The 24688-nt window shown below is 33.0% G+C and overlaps 4 protein-coding genes and 1 pseudogene across 4 annotated transcripts; 2 read left to right on the top strand and 3 right to left on the bottom strand.

Moving 5' to 3' along the window:
• Window positions 1-1301: 1301 nt before the first annotated feature.
• Window positions 1302-2462, bottom strand: LOC131659813 (F-box/kelch-repeat protein At3g23880-like). Its single transcript, XM_058928943.1, has one exon. It carries the CDS (start codon window positions 2460-2462, stop codon window positions 1302-1304), a length of 1161 nt encoding a protein of 386 aa, XP_058784926.1.
• Window positions 2463-10230: 7768 nt separating this feature from the next.
• LOC131659812 (F-box/kelch-repeat protein At3g23880-like) lies at window positions 10231-11586 on the bottom strand. The gene is made up of 3 exons (XM_058928942.1): window positions 11099-11586; window positions 10562-10907; window positions 10231-10257 (listed from the first exon to the last, which is right to left on the bottom strand). The coding sequence occupies exons 1-3, from the start codon at window positions 11584-11586 to the stop codon at window positions 10231-10233; spliced, it is 861 nt and encodes a 286-aa protein (XP_058784925.1).
• Window positions 11587-12263: 677 nt separating this feature from the next.
• On the top strand, window positions 12264-13672 carry LOC131593394 (F-box/kelch-repeat protein At3g23880-like). The gene has a single exon (XM_058865880.1). The coding sequence runs from the start codon at window positions 12282-12284 to the stop codon at window positions 13437-13439; it is 1158 nt and encodes a 385-aa protein (XP_058721863.1). The 5' UTR covers window positions 12264-12281; the 3' UTR covers window positions 13440-13672.
• Window positions 13673-13697: 25 nt separating this feature from the next.
• LOC131593393 (putative disease resistance RPP13-like protein 1) lies at window positions 13698-18429 on the bottom strand. The gene is made up of 2 exons (XM_058865879.1): window positions 14905-18429; window positions 13698-14778 (listed from the first exon to the last, which is right to left on the bottom strand). Exons 1-2 carry the CDS (start codon window positions 18296-18298, stop codon window positions 14546-14548), a joined length of 3627 nt encoding a protein of 1208 aa, XP_058721862.1. The 5' UTR covers window positions 18299-18429; the 3' UTR covers window positions 13698-14545.
• Window positions 18430-23525: 5096 nt separating this feature from the next.
• Window positions 23526-24688, top strand: LOC131659810 (F-box/kelch-repeat protein At3g23880-like; annotated as a pseudogene).

The raw sequence follows: 24688 nt of genomic DNA, 5'->3' as shown, positions 1-24688 counted from the left end.
TTTCTGTGATTCAAATACTGCACCGAAATGGCCCGTGGCTGAATTCTTAGTCCTAATCCAATCAGCTAGCATCAAAGGTGTCATCTCAATTGTGTGAGGCAAATAAGGAATAGTTATTAACTCGGTTGAATAAATCGATCTCTGTAACAAAACTATATAATTATTAAATCGGTCAGACCAGATGACTCGTTCTCTATAACAATACGAGATGGGAGTAACACCTATTGTAGACAAAACATTTTCTACAACTATCTTAATCAATAAAAAGTATTATATCCATGTGCATTATACGCTACAATGTATCCACAATTTTAAATTGTGGTTGCGGAGATTCAGATCGCAGTAGTAGACCTTTTCAAATTTTTGAGGCAGACCTAAAATTTTGAGCTTTGAACAAAAAATTTCCACCTGTGTTCCTTCTGCTCGCAAGTTTCTAGTTTCTCTTGAGCAAAACAAACTTACAATAATAGACAAAGACAGCATAATAGAATCATACAAGAGATTGATCAGTATTTTGTAAGTTCTACTATGTAATACTAACAATAATCGATATTCAATGGATTGGAATTCACTGTAGTCAATAATTTCTGCAACAAGTGCGAATAATCTAAGCCATTGGACAAATATCAGATGGCTCACATCGTTGACACATCAAAACATCGATCGTCTTATATTTTATCAATTGCCAAAGATCAATGACTACTAACCGCACCAAATCTATACTCAAATTTTATAAGCAAATGTAGCAAACACGGTATAGTACTTTTGTTATGTTTTGTGAAACTCGTATACAAGATTTTATAATATGCATGGCAGTAAAATATTTTGAGTTTATTAACCATTTTTTTGCCTAAACCTTTATAAACAACCATGAGCGTGCATGATAAAATTTGATTTCTTGCTAATTGTGAAAGATTAAAAGCATATATTATGAAATGTGCACAGTTTAGATACTTCAGCAGAGTTATTGTGAAGGATTTGAAGCATATATTATAAAATGTGTGTAGTTTAGACATTTCAACAGAGATACTAAAACAAAAATTAGAGAAAGGGCAAAATAAACTCTACAAATAAATAAACTAAAATTTCTCAAATTTCAAATTTGATTGATCAGTAACTAACAATATCCATAAGTAACAAAACATAAATTAACATAAAGATTGCATTTGAATCACATGCTCAGTGACATGAATTAGCAGTCTTTTTCCGTCCTAAAATTTTTCAAATGATGGAATGGAATCTTCATTCCGCTCCGCTGAATTCCAGTCCACTCCATTCATTTTGTGATATCCAATCATTGCTTAAGACCAAGGCGATATTAAACTCTCAACACAGACTTCTGGACTTGAATCAAGAGTACTCTTGTTTTTAAAATTAATAAATTTAGTAGTCCCAGTTTTTGGATCATGAAGAATCAACTTTTTGTTGACCCGACTATAAGAAGCTTCAAGCAAGAGTTGGTCATCCTCAAACATATATATTGCCTTAGTCAAGCAAAAACAAGAGTTATAGGTATTAGTGAAAATCTTAGTCCAAGAATCTTTGTTTCCAAATTCCTTCATAATCCAAACACTATGATAAGAAATTAGACACAAACATTCTCTCAACACACCTAAGGATAACAACTCTGCCTCTGGCACAAACTCTCCGTAATCGGGCTGCAAAATCTTTCTATAAGACTCCGTTCTCAAATCAAAAGAAACAATAAAAGACATAACTCTCTTATCCTTAAAAGGCAACCAATTAATCGTACCGCTAACGAATGTCCCCGATCGCCCAAGAGGGTCACAACCAAAAGGAAACTTTTCAACACTTTTCCAAAAATTAGTACCAAGAGTATGAACCATCACATGAGTTTTGTCGACAGAATACGGAAAAACAACGACTACCTTGTAATTATCATTAACATTATCATAGCCAAAACCATATGATAGGATAGTGATATAATAAAATTTTGGCTTGTCAGGATAGGGTAATTCTTTAAATTTTCCAGTGGAAGGATTCCACACTAGAACAAAACAATCATAAGAGTATGCAAGACAAACGATACCATTGAAACAGGCAACAATGGAATATAAACGGTCAAATGCACGTTCGAGAGGGTAGTAATCTACATCAAAACTGTTGGGAGGACACTCGAGCTGAGTGGCATTAGTGTATATGTTAGAGAAAATGGAGTCAAGTGGGTAAGACTCAAAAACGTGCCTGCGTAGAAAATAGGAGTAATAAACGGAGTTGATTCTGTGAGTGGTTGATTGGTGAAGATGCTTGTTAGCGAATTTGGAATCGGAGATAAGAGAATTCCAAAACTTGCAGACGGATCGAAATTGAAGAAGAAACTTTACCGGTAATCTGCACAGTATTTCAACAACCAGATCCGAAGGAATTGACGTAGGAGGTGGTGAGGTTAGGGTTTCGTTTGTTGTTGACGAAGGACACCGTGCGTGGCGTTGCTGATTCATTTTTTTTCTTATTATTTGCATTGTAAATTGGCATAATGTGGAGTATTATTTATAATCATGTGATTGGACCATTTATTTAAATGGGTACCGCTAACTAGTGTGGTTAACAGATTAAAAAGATAATGTATTAAAAATATAAATAATTAATTTTTTTTTTTTTTAAGAATATCGCATGTATTTAATATAATAAATTTATAAATTTTAAATATTTATTTAGAATATTTAACTAGTGTCTGGTGGCACTTATTAGCATGAACATTATTAAATTTGGTCATATTTCCTTGATTATAATCATTAATAAAAATTGATTATAGTCATTTAAGAAGAGTATAGTAAAAAGTGTAGATCAGATAATATCCATTGTTTTTTGTGTGGACTAAGTATATATTCTGGGCCGAGTGGATTGGATTTGAGGCGAGTTGAGCCTTGAGTATTTGGATTCAGTCTGTAAGATAGGTTGGAAAAGCCTTTAGTGATTGGCCAGTCTCCAAGATGTTGTCTGTTGTGAGCTAGAACTGAAATATTTGGGGTCATTTGAAAAAGTAGTGGGGAACAAACGCATTAAATGCATTTTTTTATAATTGAAAAGTTTTGTAGCCTTCTTCTAACATGCGTGTGTTAGCTGGGAATTTCGACAGATAAAATGAGATGAAGATTATTGAAGAAAAGATATTTCGAAGAGATACACAAAATTTAGCTCATAAGGGTTTTTCGAAGTATCAAGCGTGTGGAGAGGTTTTTATCTTGTCAGAGTGCTATCAAAGACTGCGTCCTCGAAGACGAAGATAAAGACTTAGAATATTTTAGAGATTTTTAGAGAATAAGCTTCGACAGTCACGTTGGTTGAGTTTGGCGCCTCGAACGAAATTCAAATGATATGTCTTATCCAAAAAGGACGCATGGAGGCCTTAGAGATCGAGGAGCATGCAAACGAGAATTCATGTTCATGGTTCAAAGCTTTATAACACAACAATCCAAATTCGACCTAAGAAATATATTATGTAATTATCTACTGATATTCTACTGATATAACACTGATTTCATGTAATATTTCATCAATAGACAGATTTCATGTTCATGGTTCAAAGCTTTATAACACAACAATGGAGTCAAAATTCAAATAGACACAAACATAATTTTATACCACATAATTCACACTAAAATCAATCATGAAAACATATTATAACAGTAAGCATGTTCATAAATTCATATTAACATACATTAACAACAAATCAAAACAAAATGATGAACCACAATATTTTTTCTTTGAAAGAACACAATAATTTTTCATTCTTTGGCTCAAAGGGATTTGTCAAAGAATTTTCACTTTCTGTAGGTAGGATTTTTATGTCAAGTAGTTTTTCACTCAATACAAACAATACTTTGATCCTTTCCATGATTTTAAAACATATCAAGTGATTAACAAGACTAATGAAAAGCCTACTTAGTTATTATACCTGTCTAATATCATTATTTGGTAAAACATGATGTTGCATAATTCTTACTTGGGTAGGCTTTACGATTCCTGATTTATGTCAACGTGTTTTCTCTAAACCATAGAAAAAAATAAACTTTAAGAATTCATAATCATGTTATTTTTCACAAATAGTTAGGCATTATGAAGCATTTAAAAAGAACAAAACCTATTTGTTCACGCCATTTGATTTCTGACCTTTTGCAATCAACCTATTGGTGGTTCCATCACTACTACAAATAATACATTTTAAGACAAAACTTTCACCTTACCCAACAAAAATCCGAGGTATAATGCCAAGACGCGACATGTTATTTTTTTTTTAAAAACCCACTTATTCCCTTGGATTTTAATATAACGAAATGGAAAAACAATTCAAAACATGCTTCCAATCCTAATTATTACAGTTTATATTTTTAGGGTTAAATATGTTTTTCGTCCCTATAAATAACTCAAAATTTAATTTTTGTCTTATAAAAATTTCTTTTCAATAATAGTCCTCCTAAAATTTTTAGTCCATAATTAACGGAAGCTAATGTAGCATGCCACGTCACTTATGATCAACATGCAAAAGAAGATTTAAATTGCGAGGGTTATAAACCCCCCTAAATTCTACAATTTCTCAAACTTTAATTTTTTAATTTTCTTTAAATTTGCAAATCCCATATTTCTTGAATAAGAGTTGTGTCACCTGACATTTTTCCAATAAGAGAAGTGTAAATTTAGTATTTAAAAGTTCCAACAATTAACAATCATGCTCGCCTATCAAGGAACTCCTTGGATGCATTATCATCCCATATATGAATGCCATTATCCTAAAGCTAAGCCAAAGAGTGTGAAAACTGAAAACTAAAAAGTAATTTTGTTCTAAATGCTTTGGAACACATTTTGTTTTCACGTTGACAATGCTTTAGAACACAAGAAATCTAACACAAAAATAGTTCTAGACATGCCATACATCATGCTATCAACGTGTGATTACTGACTTTAAAGCTCTAATTTCTAGATTCACAAAATCACAGCTAAATTCTATTGGAAAGTAAAAGTACCACTACTACAAAAAACATATACAACAACGGTCATGAAAGATCTAAAATAACGGTTGAACAACCGTTGTAAGGTATGATGTGGTTGTAAGAGGATTATTTACAATCGCAGTCTATTGCATGTGGTAGTAAACTAGATAGCTCACTACATACAATCATTGTTATATTAAACAACCGTTGTTGTATGTCTTTTAATAAAATTTAAAAAAAATGCAGAATTAGAACAACAATAACAACAGCAAGAACAAAAACAACAAAATAAGAAGAAGAAGAAGAAGAAGAAGAAGAAGAACAACAACAACAACAAGAAGAACAATAACAAGAACAACAATAATAACAACAAGAACAAAAAGAACAACAATAACAACTAACATTGCAAACTTGAATCCATACTTTCCTTGTTTATTGCAAGTTGGAAAAAAATGACGGAGTTCTAAAATTTGTTAATGAAAGAAATGATGTTTTTAAGTTTTGTTTATGAAAGAAATAATATTTTTGAGTTTAGTTTAGTGGAGAAATAGAATGTCGTAAATGAAAGATGACATTTGGATGTAAAATATGAAGTTTGTCTAAGTTGGAACTTCGTCTAAGTTTTAGGTTTCACGCAGATCACTAATAGTAGTATATTGAGAGTTGATAATCACTAAATGGACAGTCAAAATTTGTTTAAGGTGAAGAAACTCAATAAACACGCTGTTGTATGTCTTTTAATAAAATATAAAAAATGCAATAGTAAAATAACAACAAAAGCAAAATTCGAAATTATGACCAAGCGGCACTTTTCACCATGGTTAAAAGTGGGCATAAAAATGAAACTAAAAGAAAAGCGCCTAATTGAATATATTCTATTACGCTGGTTTCTTTGGCAGTGGTGAAATATAATTCGTGGCGTTACAAAAGGTATTTTTTGTTATAGTATAGAAAACACAACGTACAAATATAGGCACATCTTAAAATCTCAATTATTGTTTTTTTTAATAAGCAATTAATTATAAAACTCGTACTAGGAGTGCAACCCTTATAAAAGAACACTAAAAAGTGTTTGAACAAGATAAAAGAAGTTTAAACCATTCATAATAAATAGATCTAAACTTAGGATATCCATAAGACAACCATTTCCAAGAGAGGAAGATGATATTGAAACAAACCACATCATAGCAAAAAGAAACTCCCTAAAAAATTATAGGTTCCTCATAAGCCAAACACACCAAATTATAGTTTGCAAGGTTAATGAACTTATATCATTAATTTTAATTTAAATATAGAAATCTCTAAGATAGAAAGGTGTTTCAATTTTTATATTCATGATAAATAAGAATTAATTATTAATTATTTTAAGTGGCTTTCTTTGTTTTACCATTATCAATACTTTTTTTAAACTTTGTATGCATGATAAATAGAAATTAATTATTAATCAATAAAATGAAATTTAATAAATATAAAATTTATGATTAAATAATGAATTAATGTAATAATTTTGTATGAAATATGTCATAAGCTATTATTATTATTATTATTTTCAGTCAATTTAAAATAGTATAATTCTAATGTAATATGTCCAATCAAATATTTTGTTATACAACAAAAAATAATATATATATATATATATATATATATATATATATATATATATATATATATATATATATATATATATATATATATATATATATATATATATATATATATATATATATATATATGGAGAGAGAGAGAGGGGGTTATATTTACTCCAAGAGTAAGTTATTATAACTTACTCCATATCTTGACCATTTATTATTTTGAATCTAATGGTTAAAAATAATAAGTAATTAAATGTGGAGAGAGAAAACTATTCCTTATTATTTTTAACTATTAGATTGAAAATAATAAATGGTCAAGATGAGGAGTAAGTTATAATAACTTACTCTTGGAGTAAATATAACCCTACTCATATATATATATATATATATATATATATATATATATATATATATATATATATATATATATATATATATATATATATATATATATAAATAAGTGTATTGTTGTTAAAAATATTATTTAGATCAATGCATAAAGATTGGTATATATTGATATTATTAGTTATATATTCTGCTGGTATGTCTGTGTTCCAATTACAATGTTTATATTATAAGTTGTAAAATAAGATTTTAGTATTCAATAATTTATAAATTTTAGAATCTTTGTATTTCATTAGCTCATTAGTTAGAGTATTTCTAATTGGTGTTTAGAATCTTTGTCTTATCTGTTCATTTTGATTGCAAGGTGCGCATTTTGTTTTTAACTGTCTCGCAATCGACAACAGGAACAAGATTGAAGGTGTGAAGATTATGAATCTTTGATGTTGTTTTTTGATATAAAAATCTTGGAGTGGATCAAGTTGTTGTTTATCGTTTTAATTGCAGGTGAATAATGAAAGCCTTATGCTAGTTTTTAAGAATGGGAGGGGTTATAACTTCTAGCTGTTATTTACGTGATTGATGACAAGGAGGTCGCATTTTTCCAATACCATGGTTTGACTTGCTATTTGCATTTTATAGGTATTGAAACATTTGTATTCAATATATGTAAAATTTATGGACAGGGACATGAAAACGAAGTAAAGAGTGTATCTTTGAATGCATCTGGAACATTGCTTGCAACTTGCAGTAGAGATAAGTCTGTTTGGATATGGGAAATGCAGCCAGGCAATGAGTTTGAGTGTCTCAGTGCTGCAAGGACATAATCAGGATGTGAAAATGGTGAGGTGGCACCCAACGGAGGATATCTTATTTCCATGTAGCTATGATAATAAGATTAAGGTAATTCAGACATTGGAAAAGACTTTTGTTCCTTTAGTGCAACCATTTTAATTTAAGTTTTGTTCCTTTAGTGCAGCCATTTTAATTTAATTTCTTTTTTATTTGTGTAGCAGTGTCACTTTTATCAGTACTTATGTAAGAAATAATTTTATTTTCTAAGAATAGAGAAAGAATCATGTATTTTTAGATCTTATTTTAATTATTTTACTTTTATTTTTTCAGATCATGAATTATGATATTGATGGAGATTTAAGATGAAGCTACTCGAAGATGAAGCGGTAAGTGTAGAGAGATGTAGTTGTTTAAGTTAAAATTAATGTTGGTAAAAAAAAGTTAAAATTAATATTGATACTCATTTTAAGATGTTAATATTTTTAGTGAATTATGATTGAAGATGTTATTTTTATACATGCATGAATAAGTTTTTTAATTTAAGATCATAAAAATATTTTTATGTTAAAATGATTATTAAGTCTAATAATAATTTTTTTTAATCAATTTTATCAAGTCAATTAATCTTATATTTTATTATTAGTAATTGAAAAATTTATTTTGTAGCAACGGTGACAAACTGTTGCTGTAGCTATCAAACCGTGGTACTTGCTAAAAAGCGTTGTCTAAAGTGATGCCTAAAAGATGATCAAAAGCGCGGTCTAATGCAAAAGCGCTGCTAAAGGGGTACTGACAAAAGCGCTGTCTAATGCAAAAACGTTGTCTAAAGTTGACATATAGCAGCGCTTTTAAAGTAAAAATGCTGCCTAAAGGGGACATATAGCAGCGCTTTTAAATAAATCCAAAGCGCTGCCTTTACTTATAGCAGCGCTTTTGAATAAATCCAAAGCGCTGCCTTTACTTATAGCAGTGCTAAAGGCCAAAAAAAGCGCTGTCTATGTGCTTCTTTGGCATAGTGTTATGATTATGTAAATTTTTGAGATCCGGCGACGTGTAATATAAATTCAAACGGAATCCGTGTGACAACACACATATCTTTGTAGTGTTATGTGAAAATCAGATAAAACAACTTAAATTGTAATAGTATATTATGCTAAATTGTAAGTGATGAAATACATGTTATAAAATCAGTGAAAGGCAAATCAATAAAATTAGTGAAAGGGAAAAAACTACACAAATAAATAAACAAAAATAATTACAATTTCTCAAGTTTGAGATTCGATTGACAATATCCATAATTAGTTAGCGGAAAAATTAAAAAAAATATATATAAACATAAATTAATGTAAATTTTGGATTTGAATATTATGATCAGGTAACGTTGTCGCATCAATTTTTTTATAAATCTTAGTATTAAACCCAAGGTAAAATTAAACTCTCAACACGGTGGGAATACCCATCCTAGAGTTAATAGTACTCTTATTTTAAAAGGGAAGCAACTAGAAGGAAACCCTTCAACACTTTTCCAAAAATTAGAAGGCAGCGAATAATTTCCGTAAACCATCTTATTTGACACGGTCATATAAAAGTGGTGGCAGAATTTTTCATAAAACCTTGCCTTGATGGGTAGCGGATTATCGATCGTCAACGAAGTTCAAAACACTAGTCACATTAGAGGTTTGTCAAAAATTCGACATCATAGATCCGTAACTCCTATTATTCTTCTATGTGGCATGTACATTAAACTATTGGCTTATACGTTCATTGTGAAGTACATTATGATTCCTTCCTTGAGTTCTATTGATAAGTACGCATGTTTAGTAGTAATAGGACGGATTTACAGATAGTCTATCCTATAGAGGAAAGCGAACCTATAAAATAGGTGGGCTTGTTGAGATTTAGTAATCTCATCTCAATCATATTGTTGTTTTTTCCGGTATGATGAAGAATTGAAAGAAATCACTAAAAGGCTTGAAGAGTAAAGACATTGGTGATCAGATGACTCGAAAACTCGTACCTGGTTTTTATTCTATTGTGCTTATTCTTTTGTGTTTTTTATATTAGATATTCTTGTTGCATACATAACTCTTTTATAATGTATATACTTGTAATATCAATTATCAGTTTTTGTATGTATTCAGTAGTACCCGAACAAAAAGTGCCAGCAAATTATATGATGAATAATTTGTCAGTCTTCTTAAAACATTTTGTAACCTCAACTAACAAATAAACAACATATATAAAGTTTTTAATTTAATAATTTAATTTAACCTCAACTAACAAATAAACAACATATACCGGTATTGAATTCTATATCTTCAATAATGTCCTTATAACAAACTATTTACAGTAGATGGTGCAAAAATGATTGATACTAATCTATTTCCTTTTGATAAAATGAATTGATAGCCATAGAAAGAAAAACTAAGATAAGATAGAGTTTACTTCTATACTTTTTTTCTTGTCAACCTCACTCTTCTCAATAACAAGGAATTTCAAATCATTGAAATAACAAATAAAAAACAATAACTAAAAATAAATATAAATAATTACAATTTCTCAAATTTCACCATTAACTAAAAATAATTCTCACGTAAATAGTAATTCAAACTATAAACATAAATTAACAAATACATTGCATTTGAAACTCATGTTCAAAATCTAAATCTCAATATTAAAACCAATCTAAATACAAACTAATATCAAACTTTCAGTGCAGACTTTCTAGGTTCCATTTCCATGGATGATAAAGATTCTTTTTTCGAAAAGTAAAATTAATATAATTAAAAAGACATGTGTTTAGATCATATGCAGTCAATCTTTTGCCACAGTTCAAAGAAGATTCAAACAACATTGATCATCCGCGAACATACATATTACCTTAGTCAAGAAATTAGAACTATAAGGTTTTGGCCGATAAGAAATGGTTAACAATTTAGTCCAAGATTCTTTATTTCCATATTCCTTCATAACCCATAGTACAGCATAACCGGAAATCATGCACAAGCAATCCCTCAACACGCCCAAACTCAAACTAGATGCATCCACCTCTCCATAATCTGGTTGCAAAATCTCTTGGAAAGACTCATTTTTCAAATCAAAAGAAACAATCAAACACGGAGTTTTTCTATGCCAACTTTTAGAAGCCAACCAATTAATTGCACCACATACGAATGTCCCTGATGGCCCAAACGGGGCACAACTAAATGGGAACTCTCCGATACTTTTCCATAAGTTAGTTCCGAAAGTATAAACCTTTACCTCGGTTTTGAAAATAGAACAAACTTCAGGGTCACGTCGGAGTCCTGGATACTTTAAAACAATCAATACCTTGTAATTATCATCAACATGGTCATAGCCGAAGCCATATGACATCCTCCCAGTATGACCATAGGGTTTTTGTTTTTCAAGAGGGGCAATTCTTTAAATTTTCTAATGGAAGGGTTCCACACGAGAACAAAACAATCTTTCAAGTCGGCTTCATGGTCAAGAGCAAGACAAAGAATACCATTGCAAGAGCCAACAATATAATAGGTAGAGTCTGGCTGATAATAACCTCGATCAAAACCGTTAGGAGGATACTCAATTTGTGTGACGTCCATATAATAGATAGAGAAAAGGGAGTCCGGTGGACGATACTCAAATATGTATCTACTTAAAGTATCTATGTAGCAAACCGAATTGAGGCCGCGTGTAGTTGATAGGTGAAGATGCTTCTTGGCGAATTTGAGATCGGAGATAAGAGAATTCCATAACTTGCAGACAGATTGGAATTGAAGAAGAAACTTTACTGGTAGCCTACACAAGATTTCAACAATGAGATCCCGAGGAAGTGTTGAAAGTGAATCGAAGGTAGGTGGTGGTGATGTTAGGGTTTCCTTTGATGTTAACCTACAAAGCGTCATCTAATCTAGAGAGTGTATTTTGCTTATACATCAAAAGAGCAATGTTATATGCTAGTCGCAAACCCTAATTCGGGTTGCACATTGAATAACCACTAATGGACAATTGATGCAACTATTTGCGCTTAGTATAACGGTAATAAGCGAGTTGAACCTAACAAGATAAACCTAACGAGTTGAATCAAGATGTTCGTGAACTTCTAACAAGTCGAGTTTAACCTGAAAAAAAGTTCGAGATAAACTCGAACTCGAACTCAAACTCGGCCAATTCTTAATGAGTCGAGTTTGAGCTGAAAAAAAAGTTCGTCATGAACTCGAACTCGAACTCGGCCAATTCTTAATTCTTAATGAGTCAAACTGAGATGAGACAAGTTCGACTCGACTCGACTCATTTCCAGCCCTAACTAAGGGTATCGGTACCCAACTAAAATTAAAAGATATGAAAGAATTTGCCTTAACTAATGTTTAAAAGTTGGTGCATATTATTAATTTATATTTGAAACTATGTGAATATTTATGTACTGCAAAATAAATTTTACAACTCATAAATAAAATACCGCAGTTTGTAATATGAATTTGATAAATAAAATACCGCAGTTTGTAATATGAATTTAAGCAGAACCCGTGCCATAGTAGGATTTTAGTAGTTGTCTTATAAATAATAAACATTAGAAGATTTTCAATGCAATTAAGAAAAAATGAAGCAGCAACGCCACGCACGGTGTTATTCGTCAACAACAGAGGAAACCCTAACATCATCACTTCCCACTCTTCCTTTGGATCTCACTGTTGAAATACTCTGTAGATTACCGGTAAAGTTTCTTCTTCAATTTCGATCTGTCTGCAAGCTATGGAATTCTCTTATCTCCGATTCCAAATTCACTAACAAGCATCTTCACCAATCAACCACTCACAGAATCAACTCCGTTTTCTACTCCTCTTTTCTACGCAGACACATTTTTGAGTCTTACCCACTCGACTCCATTTTCTCTAACATATACACTAATGTCACACACTTTCACCTCGATCATCCTCCCAACAGTTTTGATGAAGATTACCCTCTCGACGGTGCATGTTCCATTGTTGCATCTTGCAATGGTATCGTTTGTCTTGCATACTCTTACGACGATAGTTTTGTTCTATTGTGGAATCCTTCCATTAGGAAATTTAAAGAATTGCCCTCTCCTGAAAACCTAAAAGTTCATTTTATCATTACAACATCATATGGCTTTGGCTATGATCATGTTAATGATAATTACAAGGTAGTACTTGTTTTTCGGTATTCTATCAACAAAACTCAGGTGTTGGTTCATACTGTTGGTACTGAGTTTTGGAAAAGTATTCAAAAGTTTCCTTTTGGTTGTGTCCCTCTTGGGCGATCGGGGACATTCGTTAGTGGTACAATTAATTGGGTGCCTCTTAAGCATGGGAGAGTTAAATCTAAATCTTTTATTGTTTCTTTTGATTTGAGAACCGAGTCTTATAGAAAGATTTTGCAGCCCGATTACGGAGAGTTTGTGCCAGACGCAGAGGAGTTATCCTTAGGTGTGTTGAGAGAATGCTTGTGTCTAATTTCTTATAGTAATGTTTGGATTATGAAGGAATTTGGAAACAAAGGATCTTGGACTAAGATTTTCACTAATACATATAACTCTTGTTTTGACTTGACTAAGGCGATATATATGTTTGACGATGATCAACTCTTGCTTGAAGCTTCTTATGGTCCGGCCACCAAAAAATTGATTCTTCATGATCCAAAAACTGGGACTATTAAGTTTATTAAATTTAAAAACGCGAGTACTCTTGATTCAAGTCTTGAAGTCTGTGCTGAGAGTTTAATATCGCCTTGGTCTTAAGCAATGATTGGATATCATAAAATGAAGGAGTGAACACAGTGAACTGGAATGAAGATTCCATTCCATCATATGGAAATTTTAAGACGGAAAAAAAGACGGAAAAAGACAAATTGTTTATCATGCTAAAAGGGAAGAAATACTGCTCATTCGTGTCACTAAGCATGTGATTCAAATATAATCTTTATGTTAATTTATGTTGTTATTTATTTTTTAACTTTTTGGGTAACTAGTTAACTTATGGATATTGTTAGTTAATGATCAATCAAATCTGAAATTTGATAAATTTTAGTTTATTTATTTGTAGAGTATATTTTGCCATTTCTCTAATTTTTGTTATAGTATCTCTGTTGAAATGTCTAAACTACACACATTTCATAATATATGCTTTAAATCTTTCACAATAACTCTGCTGAAATATCTAAACTGTGCACATTTCATAATATATGCTTTTAATCTTTCACAATTAGTGAGAGATCAAATTTTATCATGTATGCCCGTGGTTCTTTGTAAAGGTTTATGCAAAAAATGGTTAATAAACTCAATATTTTACTGCCATGCATGTTATAATATCTTGTATCTGAGTTTCACAAAACATAACAAATAACTATACTGTGTTTGCTACGCTTGCTTATAAAATTTGATTATAGATTTGGTGTGGTTAGTAGCCATTGATCTTGCGCAATTGACAAAATATAAACATTCCAAGGATTTACTTTTACAGTTCAAGCATATTCTCCAATTCTGCTAGCTTTCTTGTCAGAAAGTATAGACCTCATGAATTTCTGATACACAGAAATTTACTATTCCGTGTTTGCCTCATACCATTGAGCTGACACCTTTGATGCTAGCTGATTGGATTAGGACTGAGAATTCAGCCACAGGCTCTTTCGGTACAATATTTGAATCAGAGAAAAGAAGCTATGGAACATTATACAATAGTTTTCATGAACTTGAAAGTGATTATGAGAAACTTAATAAAACTACAACAGGAATAAAATCTTGCAGCGCGCAGGGCCAGTTTCAACATGGATTAACAACGATGATGGAAAAAAAGATAGTAGTAGTAGTAGTAGTAAATAGTAATTGTGACTCACTCACCTTGACACTCATGAGATCATTTTGTAGTTGATAAGTATGCATGGAATGCGGGCTATCTTACGCCACTCTTTTCCTTTCTTCGTCCGCCAAGTTGCTTCCAACAATGGACAGTCAGAGATATTCACTACAGAAAGAGAGGAAGGAAACCCTTCTTCTGGCAATGATTTGAGCTTTGGAGCGTCTGAAATCTCAAGGTCTTTGAGAGAGGTAAGATGGTGGAGCCACTTTCCATCCAAGCATTCTATATCATCAAGTTGGTAGATGTGTAAGGACGTGAGAGACAACGGTAGCAATGACATTTCCATTCTCATCAACCTACTCACAATGTCACAACCTCCAATTTCTAAAACAGAAAGATTATTCATACCTTCCAAACTACACTGTGTATTCCACTGAATCCCACCAACAGAAAGTTTCCGTAAATTGACAGGTAATCCCTCTGCGGCAAAATGTTCTAGATTTGGAAGGTTGAAAACACTCAATTCTTGAAGGCCAGCAAGAGTGTTCATTGGTTCTGGTAGTGTAATAAGCTTGTTACACCCATACACGCCGAAACAAACGAGGTTAGGAGTGCACAATCCGTCGGGGAAAAATGAATCCAATTCATCACAATACTGTATTTGGATAGTTTGAATAAATGAGAGGCTCTCTGATGCATCTTTTGCAATAAAAATTGATTTGAGATTTTGGCAACCTTTAATATACAAGCTTTTAAGCACTGGGAGAGAGCCCAAGGAAAAGGATGTCATTGAATTACAACTGTATTCAATTGACAGTTGCTCAAGTGATGTGTAATTGTGCAAGGATTCCTGATGGAGGAAGTCGAGGTTCTCACAATAGTGTAGAGATAGAGATCGTAAGGTTTTGGGTAGACTGTTTCCTGGGAAGGATGTCAGAGAGGGAAACCGGTCTAATGTCAACTTTTGAAGAGAATTGAGAGAAAGCATCAGTTGGCTAGATAGATTTGATGGCCTTAAAATAGTATCTTCTGAATGTGTTGCTTTCAACAATAGATCACAATTGCTTAAGTGAAGTTCGGTTAAAGATGGAAGTGTGCTTGGTATGTTTCCTTTGAGTTTTGGACATCTATCCACTGATAGATATTTTAGACTAGGAAACTCTATAATTGTACCTGGAAACAAGTTCCATTCCTCCCATTCCGGCATATCCTTAAATTCTAGTCTCTCTAAGGAAGGGAAAGGTTGGAATGAAGGACAGCTACTTCCATAGAACTCAACACCAACACTCCTTATAGATTCCATCCAATATATGTAGAGTGCTTTCAGACAAGGTAATTTTCCTAGGGGTGGCAGCAGTGAGCAATTGTAACAACCACCAATGTTCACTGTCACCATGTTACCAAAGGTAGAATCGCCAAGCCATTTCGGAAAGTTTGTTCCACCATATCTATAAATGCCAAGATTCTTCAAATTTGTGGAGGGTTGCAGTTGCTCTAGTACAGAACCTTGAATTTGTGAACCTTGAGTCGTACTCGTAGCAGTGTCTTGTGGATCCCATTGTAGTACCAAATAATCAATTTTTTCTTTCGTCTTCAAATTTGCATGAAATGCTTCAGAGGCCGCCGTAACATTTTGTAGCTTTGAGATGTAAAGGTTCCCATATAGATCAGGAAATTTTCCCAGCTCTGCAATTTTCAATCCATCATGTTGTTTGCTAATAATAAAGTTTGATAGAGTTTGCAGATTTGTTAGCTTTGCAATTTGTACAGGCATCTCCTTCAATTGCGTGCCTCTGATGTCAAGATGGCGTAGATTTATCAGTTTTCCCATGTCCTCAGGCAATTCAGTGAGATTCCCACAGTGTAACAACAACAAGGTTTGCAGATTGTAAAGTTTGCACGTTGTAGAAGGCAACCTTTCAATCCCAGTGTAAGAGAGATTCAAGTATCGCAGGTATATCAAATTTCCAATAGAGTTAGGCAACTCAGTAATGTTCGTGTAGTTTAGCATAGACAAAACTCGTAACTGTTTCATTCTTGGCAAAAAGTCGCGAACTACCTTGTTTGATAAGGAACAAGAATGTGATGATAGTTGTAATGGTAAGGCCAGGAAGGTGCGTAAACCTTTTAGTCCATACAGTTTCTTAAATTTATCGTACGAGTCATATTTCCCTCTATTGAATGACAAATGGCGTACCCTTTCATGCAGCTCCTCTTCATCCAACATGATACAATACGGATAGGAAACCATTTTAGCTAAATCATGAATGAGGTCGTGCATTTCAAAGCTCGCTTCCCCATCATCTAGTCGACGATGTATTAGTGACCTTGACACTAGTTCATCAAAATATTCCTCTCCTACCTTTTCCCAACTTTTCTGACTTTTAGACTGAAGTACTAAGCCTTCTGCGATCCATAACTCAACTATCGTCTTTTTTTTCAACTTGGAGCTCTTGGGAAAAATTGAACAATAAGCAAAACACCGTTTTAAAGGTGCGGGGAGATAATGATAGCTCAAAAAAAGAGCCGGTTGCACCTCAACATTTTCCAAACTCCATACATTACTTTTTAAGACAATATTCCAGTCATCCTCTGACGATTTAATGCGAAGAAGACCTCCAATTGCTACTGCAGCTAATGGTAAGCCATCACATTTCTTAGCGATTTCTTTGCCAATCACCTCTAGCTTTGACTGTTGCTGGAAATTACATGCTCCAAATGCATGTTTGGCAAGTAAAGACCAGCACTCGTCTCTTCCTAGAGGTGTCAAATAGTGAATCGGAAGAAAGGTTTGCACCGCCAGCGCAACTCTCTCATCTCGTGTTGTGATGATGAGCTTACTTCCGATTTTCCCTGCATTAAAGATATCCTTAAGATTGTTCCAATCAATATAGCGTCGATCCCATATGTCATCCAATACAAGCAAAAACTTCTTTTGGTTTAAACTTTGCTTCAATTGCACTTGTAGAGTATTCAGGTCACTCGTATCGGTTCTTTTTGAGGCGACAAATTCAGAATACGGAGTATTCAGGTTAGTTGTATCATTTGTTTTTGAAGTAACAGATTCAACAAGAGTTTTAGTGACTTGAACAATATCGAAATCTTTCGATATATATGCCCACCCTTTCAAATCAAATTTCTCCATTACTTCCGAATCATTGTAAAGCAGTTTTGCAAGGGTTGTTTTACCGATCCCTCCCATGCCTACAATGGAAACTACTCCTATTTCTTTACCAACATCACTGCCATTTTCCGACAGTAAAAAATCCTTAAGTTTTTTTCTGTCTAAATCTCTTCCATATATAGTAGACTCATCTACAACAGAACTTGTTGGAGTTCTATGCCAAACATTGCACGAAACACTTTCTTCCAATCCTAGAATGTGTCCTTTTTGTGCAAAGTGTTCCAATCTTTCAAAGAGTGTTAGCATTTCAGAATTTAACTGTTTGAAACTAGAAGAAAATATGTTTTTCATCTTAGCACTTACTGTTTTCCTTTGATATTCAGCTTCCACTTTGTATCGTAACGCCTCTGTGTTGATTTTGTCAAACAAATCATCAGCTTGAAAGACAACATCTCTCAGATTCTCCAGCCATTGTTTGACAGCATGATTTGTGATCTGTTTCTCCTCGGCATCATTTAGTATTGATTGAAGACTCAAGAGTGTTGTTTTTAGATTTTCCAAGAGCGAAACATCGAGCTTTTTGGGTCTAAAGAAGTCGATAAACTCGTGAGAAATCATCTTTTCTAGTAACACTTCCACAAAAGCTGATAGGAATGCTTCTGCAACAATAGTTGCCATGAAGTTTCTTATGCTTGAGAAGAGTGAGAACAGGTTTACATGAAGTATGGAAGTAAACTCTATCTTATCTCAAATTTTCTTTCTATGGCTATCAATTCATTTTATGAAAAAAATGTTTTTAGAAGATTGAGAAATTATTCATCATATGATTGTGCAATGTAGTTTGTTGGCACTTTTTGTACGTTAGATTAAGTCAATAGGCGTCCCAAGCAAGTTGGTATTTGGTAGGTTATCAATTATTTCTTCTGTCTCAAAAAAAATTTATATTATTTTTTATCTTAAAATAATAATAATTTTAATATATATAATATTTTTGATTAATATATTTTTATTTATTGAGCTCTATTTCATTTAGCTACTCTATTAATTATAATTAATAAGCACTTTTAATAAACAAAATTAAGTTTACTATTAAAATGAAGGGTTAAATATGTCTGAGCTCCTATAAATATCTCATAATTCAAATTTAATTCTTTTAAATTTTTTTTCAAATAATGGTCATCATAAAGTTTTTCATCTACAATTTTGGCTTTTTTCGTCAACTTTCTCTAATGAAAGTTGATATAACAAGCCACGTGAAAGACAACTTGGTAAAAATATGAAAAACATCTTAGTTTATGGGGGTTACAAACCTCCTCTAAACAAACTCAAAAAATTCCTCATCCTTCAACGCCATCTTCAGACCCAACCCAAACATCATCTTCAACAAGACGTAGTTGACCATCATCTTCAACAAAGAGGGAAACCACGGGAAATACTTAAAGTTGTAGATCGATTCTCCAACTTCCAACTTTTGGATCAGATTCTTGATGTTCCATAAGTCATATTCTTTTTCAATTACCACCAACACTAAATCATATGCTCTATCATACTTACAAGCTTCATCACAAAACAAAAACAAAATATCAACAACTCCCCTTACTGAAAACAAAATAAGACCTTGAGATTTCAGATACTCCAAAGCCCAAATCATTGCCAGAAGAATTGTTTCCTTCCTCTCTTTCCGTAGTGAATATCTCTGATTGTCCATTGTTGGAAGCAACTTGGGGACGAAGAAAGGAAAATAGTGGCCTAAGATAGCCCGCATTCCAATTCAATTACAAAATGATCTCATGAGTGTCAAGGTGAGTCACAATTACTCTTGGACTTATATCTAACCTCTTCCCAAAAATCTCAAACTAACCCTATCTGACCCAAATTAAAAATCTGCAATGCAGTTTGAATTTAATGTTGTTATTAAGAATAATATGTGATATATGGTTCCATGACCTCGTGATATACACATTATTCGCTGTATGTAGATTTACTGTCATAAAAAGAAATCTAACGACTGTTTTGAGCGTTATAAAGCTTGTCTTATAGGTGATGGTAGGTCACAAATTACAGGTGTAGATTGTGATGAGACTTTCAGTCCTGCGGTCAAATCACTAACTATTTGCACCGTTTTCACCATTGCTCTGTCCTAGTCATGGCCTATTCATCAGCTAGATGTCCATATGGTGATCTTCATGAGACAATATACATTTGTGGAAATTTGATATTCCTTAATGATTGTAGCTCCTCATATATAAGCAAGCTAGACAGTGAATATCTCTATCCTACTTATTCAACTATTTTTATTAAGGAAACCACTTGTTGTTGGATCTCTCAGAACAACAAGCTGTAATTTACTCCTAAGTTGATCAGGCAAAGAAGTAAACTTAAATCAGGTTAACATATAATAAAGCAAGACACTTAACGACACATCATATCACATAAAAACAACTTAATATTAATTTCTCATAACTCAACTACAAAAGCTTTAACTCATACTGAGCTGAGTACTAACTACATAAATGGTTATCAAGAGGAACATCTTTAAACACATAATGAAAAAGAGATGTAAACCTAAGAGAGACTTGAGAACTTCTTGAGACGGATAATCTTCAAGAGGTAACTCCAATCGCACCATGGCTTAGCAGTTGGTATAGGATTGGGTGAGAAAAAGAAAACTCTATGAACTCTCCACCATTCCTCACAATTATAACTTATGTATTTCTCTTGAAATTTCTGAAATCGTTTCTCATTCCCATCAAGGTCCTATTTATAGACTTGAACCAGGGTTTGTGTTGCATATTGGATCATAGGCCAAAATTGAGGAAGCCAGTTCAAGCCCATCACAAAATCAGCATAATCAACCAAAGCTTTCTGCGTGGCTAACAAGGAAACGAGTATAGGAAATGTTGGTGGGAGACAAAGTGTAGTCTGACAGACTGCCATAACAGAGGTGCAGGCGGCGCTGCACAGATGACGCAGTGTACTATCGTATTACCTTTTGTCTTCTAATTCCTCTAAGTGTTATCCTTTGAATTTGAATGGTTTTCTTCATTTTTTTCAGCACAACAAAATTTCTCTCCAATACAATATGCCTTCCACGTTGTCTCTTGAAGCTAGTTGTTGGCATTATTGATTTTCCCTTTGCTCTAAGACCTTCTTTTTTCTTTAGTTTGTGCTACAGACGACATCACTCTTGTCTCAGCTTGACCAAATTAACCCTAAAACAAAGAAAAAACATATTAAAACACTAAAAGGGAGCACCTATTGTTCTCAAAGCTAATTCTTGTAAAAATAACTAAAAAGCAATAAAATCATAAATAAATTCTAATTAATTAACAATAACCTAGAAGTTTAGAGTATGTATTAACTCATAAAATGTGTGTTAGCACACGCCTGTTTCTCTGTTTTGTTTAATGGCAGAAGTGTACTTCAACAGGGTGAAACCTCTAGTAGAGTTTCAGTTTCCATAGGGCACCACATGTCTTGTCGTCTTTAGATCCAAGTTGAATGATTTTTACCCGACACCGAGAATAGAAAGGTGGGTAAGATCGAGTTTCGTGCAGACTGGATTGATACTGATGGAAATGTGAAATACGACATTATTGAGTTGACGACTAATGAAGATATGAAGTTTATATGGAGAACATTTCACCATAAGCTAACTAAGGGACCAATTGAGTTTGATGCGACAATTTCAAAATTTGTCAACGACATAATCAAGATGTTGAAATATCCAAAATCATCTGGTAGTGTCTATATTTGTTACTTACTATTGTTGATTTATTGTAGTTGTAATGTGTTAAGTTATGTTCATCTTCTAAACCTGTAATCGATAAAATATTATGTAATAAAATGTACGGTGCTAAATAATTTGAGTCACAAAATATACAAATAATACAAATGTAAGATAAAATAGCTAAATATGTCCCCACATGCTACGTGTGATCCATAATAACATCGATCATTTGTAGGAGCTACTGTTTATTACTTATAATTAAGTGAGTGGACCATTAAATAAATTTGGTGATATTTCCATCATTATAATGTCTGTTTGTTTTAACTATTATTAAATTTGAATTATGACTGGAATAGCATGTATATTATTTATGCCACATATATATATATATATATATATATATATTTATTTATTAATTTTTTTAAAAAAAAAATTACATGGACAACCATGTTGGATTTTATTTTTTATTTTTCATTATGAAAGAAATCGAACTCAAGAAGCCACTTTACAACTAGACAAATCAGTTTATGTTAATATTTAAAATAATAAATACTTAACTTAATAATTCAGAATAAACACTTGCTTATTTAGTAATAAGATTAATTTTATAGTAATAATATTTATAGCTGTAACCTATTGTCGCTCCCGGAATTTTCATCCAGGTACAAACACGAAAGTGACGCAAGAAATAGAGTCGCCATCCATGTCTATTTATCCCAAGAGAGAGTAAGCAAACACAGAATAAACCTGGGGGAAGGATAAGCACGGTCTAAGCGAACCAGAGAAACAGGTAAGGGAGTCGGTTACGGAGGGGAATGTGTTAGCACCCCTCACGTCCATCGTATTCGATAAGATCCATGCTTGTTGTCTAACCTATGGGTGTAAAATGTCTATATCTAAAACTAGATAGGATGCATGCAAAATGTAGGGAAAAGAAAGAATTGTACTCGCACGGGTCATACTCCGCTGTCTACGTATCCTTTTTGAGGAATCAGAGGTACCGTAGTTCGGCTAACTAAAATTTCTGTTTGTTTTGTGTTTTTAGGTGAACATTTACATTCGCATTCTATAAGCAGCTCGACCTTTGGAGACTTATGCAAGGGAGATAGAAAGGAAATAACATGCTTTTAAGCGACATTGAGGCAAAAGAAAATAAAGGTGTGATTTGTGTTTTAAAGATGCATGAAAGATAACCTAAAGCGAAGGGAAATATTTACCTAAGTTAGCATGCAAAAGGGGAATCTAGTAACCTACTGGGGAAAGCAACACAAAAGCAATATCTGACAATCAAGCGCGGCTCGAAAAACAAACAACTACTCACGATGTGGAAATCTAGGTAGTGACCAGGGAACTGGGGTGCTATAGCTGACATGGTCGAATTGGCTGAGGCAACCAAGCGAGAGATAAAGGGGAGAGCTTAGCCTCTTCATAGATACAATACTAAGTAACTTCATAAGGCGTGTAATCTCTAATAAATTAGCATGTAAAATAGAAAATAATGGTCAACAAAAAGTAGATGAGACACCCTAGGTGCCCCCTACATATCTGAACTTCATGAATATCTCCTCTATCCACTATCCATTGCTCTATTAATGAGAGCGTAAAAACCTTCTGCTACAAGGATTAAAAGATAAGGAAAAAGAGAGTCTCCTTATCTCAATCATCTTCCTGGTTGAATTGGTCCTACTCTATATAAATTAATCAAAACAATAATTAACCGAAGTAACACACATCACCATCCGATGTCCAACAAAAACCCATACAGCTAATTATAATGATTTGTCACATTTGGTTACCGTTTATAAAATAAAGGGTTTGAACAAATAGTATAATACTCAAACAACACATTTCTAAAGACTAAATATGGACAATTCAAACTTTCAGATGCATGCATTGAAATTTGTAGGGAGACAGACCGATAGCTTCACTACTTTAGGTGGCACAGGTTTGAATCATTAACGAAAATGAATTCTTATTACTAATGACTATTGTCATTGGAATATGAACATATTTAATTAATCCTCCACTCTCATATAATTATAAATAAATATTACCAATGTGATTTACAATGCAATTAATTAGAAAAAGGAAGCAGTAACGCCATGCACAGTGTGGTACTACTACTATATAATATAACAACATTGCTCTTTTGTTACAAAAGCAATACATTCATAGATGGCGCTTCGTAATCAATACGATGCTGCTGCTTATAACTTATTAACATTAGAGGAAAGCCTAACATCGCCACCACCTACGCCACTTCCTACACTTCCTTTGGACCTTGTTGTTGAAATCTTGTGTAGACTACCAGTAAAGTTTCTTCTTCAATTCCGATCCGTCTGCAAGATATGGAATTCTCTTATTTCCGATCCTAAATTTGCTAAGAAGCACCTTGGCCTATCAGCCTCTCACAACATCAACTCTGTCTACTACTCCTATTCTCGACGCAGGTACATTTTTGAGTCTTTCCCCCCTCACCTCCATTTTCTCTTCCATATACACCAATGTCACGCAGCTCGAGTATCCTCCCAATGGTTTTGATGTAAATTATCATCCAAACTGTGAATATTCGATTGTTGGCTCTTGCAACGGCGTCATCTGTCTTTGCTCTCTTTGATAATATTTGTTCTGTTATAATGTGGAACCCGTCAATTAGAAAATTCAAAGAATTGCCCACTCTTAAAAACCCAATAGTTCCTTTTCCCATTACTACTTCTTATGGTTTCGGCTATGATCATGTTAATGATAATTACAAGATAGTTGTTGTTTTTCGGTATTCTATTCGCACTGAAGTGAAGGTTCATACTCTTGGTACTAATATTTGGAAAAGTATAAAAAGATTTCCTTCTTGTTATTTTCCTTTTACGCGATCAGGGACATTTGTAAGTGGTACAATTAATTGGCTGGTTCTTAAAGATGGGAGGAATCCATATTTTTTTGTTTCTTTTGATTTGAGAACGGAGTCTTACCAAGAGATTTTGCAGCCCAATTTTGGAGAATTAGATTCAGAGGCAGATCAGTTTTTATCCTTAGGTGTGCTGAAGGATTGCTTGTGTCTTTTTTGTTATTATGATGTTTGGATTATGAAGGAATTTGGAAACAAAGAATCTTGGACTAAATTGTTCACTAATGATAATTTTTATTTCTTGAACAAGGCCATATATTTGTTTCCGGATGACCAAGTGTTTGAAGCTTCTCTTAGTTCCAAACACTTGATTGTTTATGATCCAACAACTGGGACTGATAAGTCTATTAATTTTAAAAACAAGGACACTCTTAATCCAATGGACGGTATCCCGGAAGTCTGTGTTGAGAGTTTAATTTCACCTTGGTCTTAA

This window comes from Vicia villosa, linkage group LG3 (genome assembly GCF_029867415.1).
Source record: "Vicia villosa cultivar HV-30 ecotype Madison, WI linkage group LG3, Vvil1.0, whole genome shotgun sequence".
NCBI lineage: Eukaryota > Viridiplantae > Streptophyta > Magnoliopsida > Fabales > Fabaceae > Vicia > Vicia villosa.
Note: the sequence above shows the minus strand (reverse complement) of the source record. Positions and strands in the feature narration are given on the sequence as shown.

Bases quoted from the DNA above. Each gene is read 5' to 3' on its own strand.
- LOC131659813 (XM_058928943.1), bottom strand. From the start codon at position 2,462: ATGAATCAGCAACGCCACGCACGGTGTCCTTCGTCAACAACAAACGAA.
- LOC131659812 (XM_058928942.1), bottom strand. From the start codon at position 11,586: ATGACGCTTTGTAGGTTAACATCAAAGGAAACCCTAACATCACCACCA. The intron at 10,908-11,098 runs GCCCCTCTTGAA...TAACTTATGGAA, and splicing joins ATTAGAAAATTTAAAGAATT to AAGTATCGGAGAGTTCCCAT. The intron at 10,258-10,561 runs GTAATATGTATG...AATTATTTTTAG, and splicing joins GTTCTAATTTCTTGACTAAG to TTAATGGTGAAATTTGAGAA.
- LOC131593394 (XM_058865880.1), top strand. From the start codon at position 12,282: ATGAAGCAGCAACGCCACGCACGGTGTTATTCGTCAACAACAGAGGAA.
- LOC131593393 (XM_058865879.1), bottom strand. From the start codon at position 18,298: ATGGCAACTATTGTTGCAGAAGCATTCCTATCAGCTTTTGTGGAAGTG. The intron at 14,779-14,904 runs GTATGAATAATC...TTGATGATATAG, and splicing joins TACACAGTGTAGTTTGGAAG to AATGCTTGGATGGAAAGTGG.